This window comes from Larus michahellis, chromosome 25 (assembly GCF_964199755.1).
Source record: "Larus michahellis chromosome 25, bLarMic1.1, whole genome shotgun sequence".
Classification (NCBI taxonomy): domain Eukaryota; kingdom Metazoa; phylum Chordata; class Aves; order Charadriiformes; family Laridae; genus Larus; species Larus michahellis.
The window spans coordinates 1,474,270-1,486,690 of NC_133920.1; the positions used below are offsets into that span (position 1 = coordinate 1,474,270).

At 68.6% G+C, this 12,421-nt stretch overlaps 1 protein-coding gene across 5 annotated transcripts in view; it reads right to left on the reverse strand.

The window, feature by feature from the left end:
• Window positions 1-12,421, reverse strand: part of CACNA1A (calcium voltage-gated channel subunit alpha1 A) — a 45,834-nt gene that overhangs the window by 19,071 nt on the left and 14,342 nt on the right. For all 5 annotated transcript variants that reach the window (XM_074566997.1, XM_074566996.1, XM_074566995.1 and 2 more), the window contains exons 14-34: window positions 12,209-12,340; window positions 12,012-12,084; window positions 11,788-11,905; window positions 11,642-11,709; window positions 11,421-11,527; window positions 9,632-10,363; window positions 8,431-8,804; window positions 7,235-7,376; window positions 6,996-7,125; window positions 6,482-6,541; window positions 6,251-6,357; window positions 3,992-4,091; window positions 3,731-3,891; window positions 3,519-3,659; window positions 3,237-3,438; window positions 2,950-3,114; window positions 1,971-2,081; window positions 1,639-1,722; window positions 1,398-1,514; window positions 1,193-1,258; window positions 977-1,077 (exon numbers count right to left, since the gene is read on the reverse strand). In XM_074566997.1, coding sequence (XP_074423098.1) covers window positions 977-1,077; window positions 1,193-1,258; window positions 1,398-1,514; window positions 1,639-1,722; window positions 1,971-2,081; window positions 2,950-3,114; window positions 3,237-3,438; window positions 3,519-3,659; window positions 3,731-3,891; window positions 3,992-4,091; window positions 6,251-6,357; window positions 6,482-6,541; window positions 6,996-7,125; window positions 7,235-7,376; window positions 8,431-8,804; window positions 9,632-10,363; window positions 11,421-11,527; window positions 11,642-11,709; window positions 11,788-11,905; window positions 12,012-12,084; window positions 12,209-12,340 — 3,291 coding nt within the window. The remainder of the gene's footprint in view (window positions 1-976; window positions 1,078-1,192; window positions 1,259-1,397; window positions 1,515-1,638; window positions 1,723-1,970; window positions 2,082-2,949; window positions 3,115-3,236; window positions 3,439-3,518; window positions 3,660-3,730; window positions 3,892-3,991; window positions 4,092-6,250; window positions 6,358-6,481; window positions 6,542-6,995; window positions 7,126-7,234; window positions 7,377-8,430; window positions 8,805-9,631; window positions 10,364-11,420; window positions 11,528-11,641; window positions 11,710-11,787; window positions 11,906-12,011; window positions 12,085-12,208; window positions 12,341-12,421) is intronic.

Here is a 12,421-nt window from a genome sequence, read left to right on the forward strand (position 1 = left end):
CCTGGGTGGCACTGGGACCATGCCGAGGGGACACAACGGCATGGCACTGGGTACCCTGGGTGGCACTGGGTACCCTGGGTGGCACTGGGACCATGCCGAGGGGACACAACGGCATGGCACTGGGTACCCTGGGTGGCACTGGGTACCCTGGGTGGCACTGGGACCATGCCGAGGGGACACAACGGCATGGCACTGGGTACCCTGGGTGGCACTGGGACAATGCCGAGGGGACAAGCCAGCATGGCACTGGGTACCCTGGGTGGCACTGGGACCATGCCGAGGGGACACGCCAGCATGGCACTGGGTACCCTGGGTGGCACTGGGACCATGCCGAGGGGACATGCCGGCGTGGCACTGGGTACCCTGGGTGGCACTGGGACCATGCCGAGGGGACACACGGCATGGCACTGGGTACCCTGGGTGGCACTGGGTACCCTGGGTGACACTGGGACCATGCCGAGGGGACATGCCGGCATGGCACTGGGTACCCTGGGTGGCACTGGGACCATGCTGAGGGGACACGCCAGCATGGCACTGGGTACCCTGGGTGGCACTGGGTACCCTGGGTGGCACTGGGACCATGCCGAGGGGACACGCCAGCATGGCACTGGGTACCCTGGGTGGCACTGGGATGATGCTGAGGGGACACATCGGCATGGCACTGGGTACCCGGGCTGGCACCAGGACCATGCATGACCCTTGGAAGGTGATGGGACCATGCCAAGGGGACGCAGCGGGATGGCACTGGCTACCCTGGGTGGCACTGGGATGGTGCCAAAGGGACATGGTGACGTGGCACTGGGTACCCTGGGTGGCACCGGGACCATGCATGACCCTTGGAAGGTGAGGGGACCATGCCAAGGGGACGCAGCGGGATGGCACGGGGTACCCCAGGTGGCACCAGTCCCATGCTGGGGACACAGCGGGATGGCACTGGGTACCCAGGGGGCAGCGGGACGGTGCCGGGGGTGCTCACCGGAAGAGGAGCATGAGGGCCTGGAAGAAGGTGCGGAAGTTGTTGTGCTGGGTGATGGCCGACTCGTCGTCCTCCTCCTCGATGCCGATGTTGCCGAAGACCTGGGGGGGGGTGGGGGGGGCTGCCATGGCTGAGGGAAGGGGAAGGGGGGGGGGGCCGGGGCGAGGGGACCCGGGCTGTGGGGGGGACACTGGGTGGGGGGACAGAGGGTCTCACCTGCATCCCGATGATGGCGTAGATGAAGAAGAGCATGGCGATGAGCAGGCAGACGTAGGGCAGAGCCTGGGGACAGAGCGGGGACGGTGACGCCGTGCCGGGGCTGGATGCGGCCACCGGCTTAGGGGTGGCTGGCGGGGGGTGGGGGGGGTGGGGTGTTGGGTTTTTTTTTTTATTTTGGGGAGGGGGTTGTTTCAGGCGGCACCTTGAAGGACTGGACGAAGGTCCAGAGCAGGATGCGGATGGTGTAGCCCTGGCGCAGCAGCTTGATGAGCCGCGCCGCACGGAAGAGCCGCAGGAAGCTGAGGTTGATGAAGTTGTTCTGCGGGGGGGGGACACACACACACACACACAGGGGGACACAAAGGGTGAGCGGGGGCCAGCGGGGAGGGACCCGTCCCCGGGGGCCGCGGTGCGGTGCGGGGGTGGGGGTTGCTCCCACCTACCCCGAACTCCGTCACCAGGATGTCCGTGATGCTCCCCAGGACCGTCACGAAGTCGAAGACGTTCCAGGCGTCGCGGAAGTAATTCTGGGAAGGGGACGAGGGACATGGGGCAGCGGCGCCGCTGCCACCTCCCGGCACCCCCTGGGCCCCCCCCACCCTCCACCGGGTCCCCCCCATCACAGTTACCCACGCGCGGGATCCCCAGGTCCCACCGGTACCCACACACCGGCTCCCGGGATCGTGCCGGTGCGGGATTCGCCGGGGCCGGACGCGTGGCACCGGTCCCCGATGGTCCCGGGGGGTCCCTGTCCCCGGCGCGCGGTGGCACGTACCAGGACGCCGAAGGCCATGATCTTGAGGAGACACTCGAGGGAGAAGAGGGAGGTGAAGACGTTGTTGAACATCTTCAGCACGTTCTCGTAGGCGTCCGAGGCGTCGTAGAACTGGGGGGGGGGACAGCGCGGAGGATGGGGACGGGGACAGGGACGGGGACGGGGATGGGGACAAGGACAGGGGGGCATCCCGGGGGGGGGTAGGATGGACCCAGGGGGACAGGATGGGTCCTGGGGGGTGGGACAGGGATGGATCGACGGGGCACAGGGACAGATCCAGGGACAGGATGGATCCAGGGGGACAGGGATGGATAAAGGGATCAGGTGGATCCAGGGGGACAGGGATGGGTCCAGGGGGACAGGGATGAATCCAGGGATCAGATGGATCCAGGGGGACAGGGACAGATCCAGTGGGACAGGGATGGATCCAGGGATCAGATGGATCCAGGGGGACAGGGATGGGTCCAGGGGATGGGGATGGATCCAGGGGGACAGGGATGTATCCAGGGACAGGATGGATCCAGTGGGATGGGGATGGATCCAGGGGGACAGGGATGTATCCAGGGACAGGATGGATCCAGTGGGACAGGGATGGATCCAGGGGGACAGGGATGGGTCCAGTAGGACAGGGATGGATCCAGGGACAGGATGGATCCAGGGGGACAGGGATGGGTCCAGTGGGACAGGGATGGATCCAGGGATTGGATGGATCCAGGGGGACAGGGATGGATCCAGTGGGACAGGGATGGATCCAGGGACAGGATGGATCCAGGGGGACAGGGATGGATCCAGGGATTGGATGGATCCAGGGGGACAGGGATGAATCCAGGGACAGGGTGGATGCAGGGGACAGGACAAGTCCCAGGGGAGAAGGACAAACCCCAGGGGACAGGACCAGGGGGGGACACACACCACAGGGACGGGGATGTACCCCGAGGGGTCCCCCGGCCCCCCCAGCCCCCGCCCCCCCGCCGCCGACCTTCATCATGAGGACGATGGTGTTGAGGGCGATCATGGCCATGATGGTGTACTCGAAGGGGGGGGACACCACGAACTGCCACATGCGGTACTGGAAGCTCTGCCGGTTCTGCGGCATGTGCCGCGTCAGGGGCTTGGCGCTGATGGCGAAGTCGATGCAGGCTCTCTGCGGGGGGGGGGAGGGGGGGGAAACAGGCACAGGGTGGGCGTCACCGACCCCCCCCAGCCTGGCAGGTCCCCAAAAAAAAAGGCACCGGGTTGGAGAGGGGGGAGTCCGGGAGGCGGCACCTCGTTCTTCTCCAGGCTGTACTCCTCCATCATCTTGTCCCCCTGCTCCTGGAAGGTGATGATGATCAAGGCCACGAAGATGTTGACGAAGAAGAAGGGGAAAACCACGAAGTAGACCACGTAGAAGATGGACATCTCCATGCGGTACCCGGGGCTGGGGCCCTGGTTCTCGTAGGTGGCGTCCACCGAGTGCTTGAGGACCCTGCGGCGGGACGAGGGCAGGGACGGGGTCCCGGCGTCCCCGTCCCCGGATTCCACCCCCCGCCCTCCCCGCGCCCTTACTGCGGCCATCCCTCGCCGGTGGAGACGGTGAAGAGGGTGAGCAGCGCCCAGAGGACGTTGTCGTAGTGGAACTCGTACTTCTTCCACTCCCGCTTCTGCGCCTTCACCTCGTTGTCCTTCTCGTAGACCAGGTATTCCCCCCTGGGAGGGCAGGGGGGGCGGTGGGACGGGGCCGGGGGGCGCTGGCGGACCCCCGCCCGGCCGGGCCGTACCTGCAGTCCTTCTCGAACTCCTTGGACTCGTCGGTGCAGTAGAAGAACTTGCCCTTGAAGAGCTGGACGGCCACCACGGCGAAGATGAACATGAAGAGCATGTAGACGATGAGGATGTTGAGGACGTTCTTCAGGGAGTTCACCACGCAGTCGAAGACGGCCTGGGGAGGGGGTGGGGGGGGTCAGCGCCGGCCGGGACCCGCCCCCCAACACACCCTGGGTGGGGAGCGAAGCCCCTTCCCCATCCGCCCCCGTGCCCACCTTGAGCTTGGGCAGCCGCTTGATGGTCTTCAGGGGCCGGAGGACGCGGAGGACGCGGAGGGACTTGATGGTGTTGATGTCCTTCCCCTTGCTGCTGCCGCTGTGGGGGGTGGGAGGGGGGGGCACGGGGAGACGTGGGGCCCCCGGCACGGCGTTTTGGGGGTGCCCCAGAGGACGCTCCCATCCCCTTCTCTCCCCACCGGTGACGGTCCCCCTCCCCGGCCGAGCCGGCAGGGCTGGAGGCTGAGACCCCCCCGCAACTCATCACATGCCAGGGAGAGCCTGGTGTGTTTCCCATGGAGCTTTGGAAGGGATGGGGGGCGGGGGGGGGGGGGATGCAAGGTGTGTGGGGGGACATGGAGGGGGGGGAGCGAGGCGCGACCATGAGCACGAGGAGAGCACGAGGACGGAGACGGGGCGGGGGACGAAGGCAGAAAGACTTTACCGTGAGCTGCTCCTGCGGCCGGTGGCAGAGGAAGGGGAGAGACAAGGCACGGTGAGACCCCCCCCCGGCCCCCGCCCCGCGCCCCCCAACATCCCCCGGGGGGCTGGGGGAGCCGTGGCTGGGGGGATGGGAGGAATCCTGGCCCCCCCCCCCCCCCCGCCAAGGGAGGTCCTGGGGGGGCTGCTCCGGGTTTATGCAGCCGCTGCTTGGGGGGGTGCTCGTTATGGGGGGGTGCTCGTTATGGGGGGGATGCTCAATTACGGGGGGGGATGTTCATTAGGGGGGGGATGCTCAATTATGGGGGGGGATGTTCATTATAGGGGGGGTGCTCAGTTATGGGGGGGATGCTCATTATGGAGGGGGATGTGTGGTTATGGGGGGGATGCTCATTATGGGGGGGGATGTTCCATTATGGGGGGGGATGCTAATTATGGGGGGGGATGCTAATTATGGGGGGGATGCTCATTATGGGGGGGGATGTTCCATTATGGGGGGGATGCTAATTATGGGGGGGGATGCTAATTATGGGGGGGATGCTCATTATGGGGGGGGATGTTCCATTATGGGGGGGATGTTCATTATGGGGGGGGATGCTAATTATGGGGGGGATGCTCATTATGGGGGGGATGCTCATTATGGGGGGGGATGTTCATTATGGGGGGGGGATGCTCATTATGGGGGGGGATGGTCAGTTATGGGGGGGATGCTCATTATGAGGGGGATGCTCATTATGGGGGGGGATGCTCATTATGGGGGGGGGATGCTCACCCCTTACTTTAAGGGTGCTCAGTTACTTGGGGGGTGCTCGCCCTTTATTTGGGGGGGGCGCTGGATTACTCGGAGGGTGCTCAGTTACGTGGGGGGTGCTCCCCCCCCCCCCCCCCCCCACCTTGCTTTAAGGCTGCTCGATCACTCGGGGGATGCTCCCCCTTTTTCGGGCAATGCCCGCCCCCGCCCCCCCCCTTTGCTTTAAGGATACCCGCCCCCCCCCAGGGATGCTCAGTCTCTCCGGGGGTGCTCACCCTTTATTTTGGGGGGTGCTCGGATGTGCAGAGGGTGCCCCCCCCCCCCCGCTTTGCTTTAAGGCTGCTCAGTCCCCCCTGGGACGCTCACCCTTTACATGGGGGGTATTCGGTCACCCAGGGGCTGCTCACCCCTTTTTTTTGGGGGGGGATGCTCGACCGCTCGGGGGCCGCTCCCCGTTTGATTTACGGCCCCTCCCTCGCCCGGGGGCTGCCCCCCCTTTATTTGGGAGCTCCCCACCCTTCGCTTTACGGCCGCTCCGTCGCTCGGGGGACGCTCGTCCCTCCCGCGGAGCCTCCTGCCCCCTCGCTCCCCCCTCCCCGGGAGGGCGCCCACCCTTTGCCGGGGCAATTCCCCGTCTTTAGCTGGGCTTTGCCTCTGGGGGGGCGTCGGGGCCCGATCCTGCACGTCCCCACCCCCCCCCCCCAACCCCGGGGAGCGCGGGGACACCGGGACGGCGACAGGACGACACAGCGCGGCGGCAAGCGGCCGAGGACGGACGTCAAGCGACACAGCAGAGCGAGCGCAGCTGGGACAGCCCCACTGGGAGGCACTGGGAGGCACTGGGAGGCACTGGGAGAGGCGAGACACCCCCCCACCCGGCCCCCCCCCCCCCCCCGCCACCTCCGTCCCCTCCCCGCCGTCCCTCTCTTTCCCTCCTCGTCCCTCTGTTTCCCTCCTCCGTGCCACCCTCCCAGCGTGGGGGGGACCCGGGTGTGCCCAATCCACCCCCCCCCCCCCGTGTCCCGTCCCCCCCCCCCCCCCCCAGTGTCCCCCCGGGGGGGACTCACGTGAAGGCGAAGGCCACCAGCGCCCCGCTGACCACGATGAAGTCCAGGATGTTCCACAGGTCCCGAAAATAGGCACCTTGGTGAAGCACCAGCCCCAAATCCACCATCTGCGGGGGGGCAAGGGGAGGGGGGGGCGGTGAGGGGGCACCGGGGGGGGGGGGGACGGACGGACGGACGACACACACACCCCCTGCCCCGCAGAAACACCCCCACCCCCACCCCCCCGCTCACCTTGATCACCATCTCGAAGGTGAAGACGCCCGTGAAGACGTAGTCGAAGTAGCGCAAGACCTGGAGGGGGTACGGACGTGGGGTGGGGGGGGGGGGATGCCTGGGGTCCCCCTGGCACCCTGGGACCCCCCTGGCACCCTGGGACCCCCCCGGCACCCCGGGACCCCCCTGGACACCCCAGCATCCCTGGGCTGCAAGACACCCCCCCAACCCCGGCACCACAGGACCCTCCTGGAAACCTGGGAACCCCCCCCCATGGTATCCCTGGGCTGCAAGACCACCCCCTTGGCCCCCCAGGACCCCCCCCAGCACTCCAGGAGGGGACAAACACCCCCTCTCCCCCCTTCCCCCCCCCCCAGGGTCTAAAAGGCAGGACAAAGCGGGGGGACGCCCCGTTTTGGCAGAGCTCCGGGTGCCGTTTTGGGGTGCTCGTGAGGAGGGGGCTCATTTCCCAGCTTGGGGGGGGGTGTGTGTGTGAGGGGGGGTTTTTTTTGGGGGGGGGGGTGTGTCTCACGTTGTTGCGGGGGGCGTTGGGCTGCACGGGGTCCTCGGCGGCCAGGGCGATGCTGCTCATGGCGATGACCATGAGGATGCACATCTCGAAGTAGCGCAGGTTGACGATGTAGTGGCACAACCGGCGGAACCTGGGGGGGGACACACACACACACGGTGGCACCCCCGGGAGACCCCCCCCCAGACCCTCCCCCTCCCTCCCAGACCCCCTTCCCCCCCCCGCCCCCTCCCGGCGCTCACGGGTTGGTGGTGGAGAGGATGAACATGGAGCTGTAGGGCACCATGGGCTTGGGGCCGTTCTCCTCCTGCCCGTCGCCTTCCTCCTTCTTCTCCTCCTCCTCCTCCTTGCGGGGCAGCGGCTCGGGGTTGGCGTTTCTGTTCACTGCGGGAGCCGGGGGGGGGGTGTGTGTGTCACCCCCCCCACCCTGCAAACCTCCCCCCTCTCCGGGACCCCCCAGACACCCCTAAACCTTCCCCAGACACCCAGGTCCACTCCCCAGACCCCCCCCTGCACCCTCCCGGACCTCCCAGGCCCCCCCACACTGCCCAGACCCCCCCTGAACCCCCCCCCCAACACCCCCGGACCCCCCAGGCCCCCCCCCAGTCCCCACACACCCTCCTGAACACACACACCCCCCCCAGATACCCCCACTCACCTCCCTACGACCCCCTGCATCCCCCAGACCCCCCACAATCCTCAAGCCCCCCCACTCCCCAGATCCCCCCTGCACCCCCCCAAACACCATGGACCCCCCCACACCCACTCTGAACCCCCAGGCCCCCCCACACACACACACTTCCCCCCCCCAACTCCCCAGACCCCCCTGCACCCCCTGGATCCCCCCCAGACACCCCTGGAATCCCCCGCCCCCCCCCCAACTCCCCAGAACACACCCTGGACCCCCCTGGCAACACCCTGGACCCCCAAGAACCCCCAGTCCCCAGACCCCCCCTTAACCCCCCCACTCCCCAGATCCCCTCTGCACGCCCCCCGAACCCCACGGACCCCCCCCCCCGAGCCCCCAGGACCCCTCCACCCCGCATTCTCCCCCACTCCCCAAGACCACACCCTGCACCCCCCTGGAACCCCCCCAGACACCCCTGCACCCCCCCGGACACCCCCACTCCCCAGATCCCCCCTGCACCCCCCCCCTGAACCCCATGGACCCCCCCCTCACCCTCTCTGAACCCCCAGGTCCCCCCCCGCACCCCCCCCACATCCCTCCCCTGACCCCCCTGAACCCCCCTGGACCCCCCCCACTTCCCAGATCTCCTCTGCACCCCCCCCCCAAACACCGTGGACCCCCCCCACCTGCTCTGAACCCCCAGGCCCCCACTGCCCCACATCCCCCCCCCACTCCCCAGACCCCCTTGCACACCTCGGACCCCCCCAGACCCCCAGCCCTCTCAGGGAAGGGGGGGGGGGGGGTCCCTACCTTGGACCAGGGCGTTGGTGGGGGGCGGCGGGAGGGGGGGCGGGATGTCCACGGCCGTGTGCTCGGGTTTGCCCCCCACCTTGGCGGGGGGGTTGTTGTGGGGGCCGGGGTTGGTGACCACCAGGCTGTTTTCGGGGGGCGGGGGGAGGTTGGGGGTGGCGGGGGCGCGGCGGGGGGGGCCGCCGGGGGGGCAGGCGGTGTGGTTGCCCATGGGGGGGGGCGCGGCGGGGGGGGGCTCGGCGGTGACCAGCTTGTTGTTCTTCATGTTGTCGATGTCCTCAGCGACGGGGGGGTCCCGGCGCCCCACGTCCTGCTGGATGGGGCGGGTGGTGGAGAGCGTGGGGCCCGGAGGCCCCCCGGGGGCCTGGTTCTCCCTGGGGGGGGCAGGCGGAGGGGAGGGGGCTCAGCGGGGACCCCCCCGGCTCTGGGGGAGGGCGCTGAGCCGGGAATGACGGGGGTGGGGGGGCGGGATTCGGGTCCCCCGGGAGCTGGAGGAGCTGCCAGGACCTGGGGGGGTCCCGCAAGCCCCAGGGGTCCACCAGCCCCAGGGGGGGTCTCGACTGTCCGGGGGGGTCCCACCTGCCCCAGGGGGGTCCCACCAAGCCCCCTGGGGGGGTCACATCTGCTCCAGGGGGGGTCCCACCAAGCCCTGGGGGGGGGGGGCCCATATGCCTGGTGGGGGGAGGTTCTTGTGTATCGGGGGGGTCCCACCTGCCCGAGGCGGGGTTTCACCAGCCCCGGGGGGGGTTGTCACATGCCCAAGGGGGCTCCTGTCTGTTGCCCTGGGGGGGTCCCACAAGCCCTAAAGGGTCCCACCCCCCCCGGGGGGGGTGTCTCACCTGCCCCAGGGGGTCCCATCTGCCCCAGGGGGGTTTCATCAGCCCCAGGGGGGTCCCGTCTGCACTGGGGGAGTCCCACCAAGCCCCAGGGGGGGTTCCATCTGCCTGAGGGGGGGGTTCTTGCATGTCCAGGGGGACCCCACCTGCCCCAGGGGGGGTCCCACCAGCCTCAGGGGGGGTCTCATCAGCCCCAGGGGGGGTCCCACTTACCCCAGGGGGGTTCTTGTCTGCCGCAGGGGGTCCCACCTGCCCCAGAGGGGGTCCCACCTGCCCCAGGGGGGGTCCCACTTGCCCCAGGGGGGGGTCTCATCAGCCCCAGGGGGTCCCACCAGCCCCGGGGGGGGTCCCACCACCCCGCTCACCTCCGCCGCCGGTGCCGCCTCTCCCTGTCGTCCCTCTTGCCCTCGCCGTCGTAGCCGGCCGGGGTGGCGTGCCGATGCCGCCGCCGCCGCTCGCCGTCCCCGTGCTGCTCCCCGTCCCCCTCGCCCCGCGCTGCCCGGCCGCCTTCCCGGTGCCGCGGCCGCCGCTCGGGCCGCCCGCCCTCCTCGCCCTCCTCGGCCGCCCGCCGGTGGCCCCGGTGCCGACGATGCTCCCGCTCGTGCTGGGGCGAGCCGGCGCGGCCATCCCGGCTACCGCCCGGCCGGTGCCGGCGCTCGGCGGCCGTTTTGAGGCGCTCGGCGTCGGCGTAGCCACGCTCCTGGCTGGGCTCCCGCTCGGGCTCGCGGCTAATGCTGCGGGGCCGGCGGCCGTCGGGGTCCCCGGGCCGGGGTCCGCCGGGGTCCGGGTAGCGCGGCTGCCGGCGCAGCTCCTCGGCGCGGGGCTGGCCGAAGCGGGGCTCCGGCGGGGGCTCACCAGGGCGCGTCTTGTTGGTGTTGTTGTTGCGGTTCTCCTGGGGGTCCACCACCAGCGGGCGGTCCAGGTGGGTCTTCATGTCGGGGCGCAGGTGGCGGGCGTAGGGCACCTTCCAGCGCTCCTCGGGGTCCAGCTCGCTGTAGAGGGCCTCCCGGCTGGCCAGCAGGTTCTGCTTCCGCAGCTCGCTCGTCCGCTGCTCCCACACCGACTTGGAGGATTTCTGGTTCTTCTGCTGCTCCTTCCTGCGGCGGCAGCCACAGCCCGCGTCGGGGGAGCCGGAGGGATGGAGACGGGATGGAGACGGGGATGGAGCCGGGACGGAGATGGGGATGGAGATGGGGACGGGGATGGAGACGGGATGGAGCCAGGGATGGAGCCGGGACGGAGATGGGGATAGAGACGGGATGGAGACGGGAATGGAGATGGGATGGAGCCAGGGACGGAGACAGGGATGGAGATGGGGATGGAGATGGGGATGGGGATCGAGCCCAGAATGGAGCCAGGGATGGAGCCGGGGATGGAGCCGGGGATGGAGATGGAGCCGGGGATGGGGATGGGATGGAGCCGGGGACAGCACCGGGATGGAGCCAGGGATGGAGCTGGGATGGAGCCCATGATGGAGCTCAGGATGGAGCCGGGGACGGAGACCAGGATGGAGCCCGGGATAGAGCTGGTCTGAAGCCAAGGATGGAGCTGGGATGGAGCCCAGGATGGAGCCAGGGTGAAGGTGGGATGGAGCCCAGGATGGAGCTCGGGATGGTGCTGGGATGGAGCTCGGGATGGAGCTTGGGATGAAACAGGGGACGGAGCCAGGGTGGAGATGGGATGGAGCCCAGAATGGAGCCAGGATGGAGCCGAGGATGGACCTGGGATGAAGCAAGGGACGGAGCCCGGGTGGAGATGGGATGGAGCTGAGGATGGCGCTGGGATGGAGCCCAGGATGGAGCTGGGATGGAGCCAGGAACGGAGTCGAGGATGGAGCCGAGGATGGATCTGGGGATGGAGCCGAGGAAGGAGTCAGGATGGAGCCAGGAACAGAGCCGGGGTGGAGCTGGTGATGAGGCAGAGGATGGAGCTGGGGTGGAGACAAGGATGGAGGCAGGTTGGATCCAGGGTTGGATCCAGGGATGGAGACAAGGATGGAGACGGGGACGGAGCCGGGATGGAGACAAGGATGGATCCAGGGTTGGATCCAGGGATGGAGACAAGGATGGAGACGGGGACGGAGCCGGGATGGAGACAAGGATGGATCCAGGGATGGATCCAGGGATGGAGCCGGGGACACGAGGCCGCACTTACATGGTGACGGACATGTTGGCTGCGGAGAGCGGGCTCACTTCGGCCACCTCCTTCGCCTTCTGCAGCGCCAGCTTTTGGTTGGCGGCTTCTTCCTCCTCCTGCTCGTCCTGCAAAGCCCCGTGCCGTGTCCAGCCCAGCCCCGAGGCCGCGGGCGATGGGCAGGGGGCTGGGGGGGGGGGGAGGGGGAGCAGCCCCCCCATGTCCCCGGCACCGGTCCTCACCTTGGTGAGCTCCTGCGCGTTGGCGAGGTTGTCCACCGCGATGGCCAAGAAGACGTTGAGGAGGGTGTCTGTGTGTCCCGTCAAGGCAAAGCGGGTCCCAGAGCATCCCCCCCCGAGCCCCAATCCCCCCGGCCCCCCCAGGATACAGTTGCCGAAGAGGGTGAGGACGATGAAGTAGACGGAGAAAACCATCCCCCCCTTGACGCCGCCCTGAGATTTGATCCCGTCGTACATCACCGCGTTCCAGTCTTCGCCCGTCAGGATCTAAGGGGAGGTGGGGGGGAAAGAGCCGTGGGGGCAGCAGGGACCCCCCCGGCACCCCAGTTCCTCGGGATCCCCGGGGGGGAGGTATGGGGGGGTGGTCCCCTACCTGAAACACCGTCATTATTGCTGCTGGGAAAGTGTCGAAGTTGGTGGGAGGGGTCCCGTCGTCAAAATTGAACCTGGAGGTTGGGGTGGGGGAGAAGCGGTGGGAGCCCCAACCCCGCCGGGTGCCCCCCAGCAGGGAACGGGGGCACAGAGCCACCCCCACGCCGGGGGGGTCCCGTCCCCCACGCGGTTACTCACTGTCCCCCGAAGAGCTGCATCCCCAAAAGGGCGAAGACGACGATAAAGAGGAAGAGGAGGAAGAGGAGGCTGATGATGGACTTCATGGAGTTCAGGAGGGAGACCACCAGGTTCCGCAGGGAAGCCCAGTACCTGCCAGGGCAGAGCCAGGCTGCGGGGACACGGGGGGACAGGGGACGCAGGGGGACAGGGGACGCGAAGGGGACACAGGGG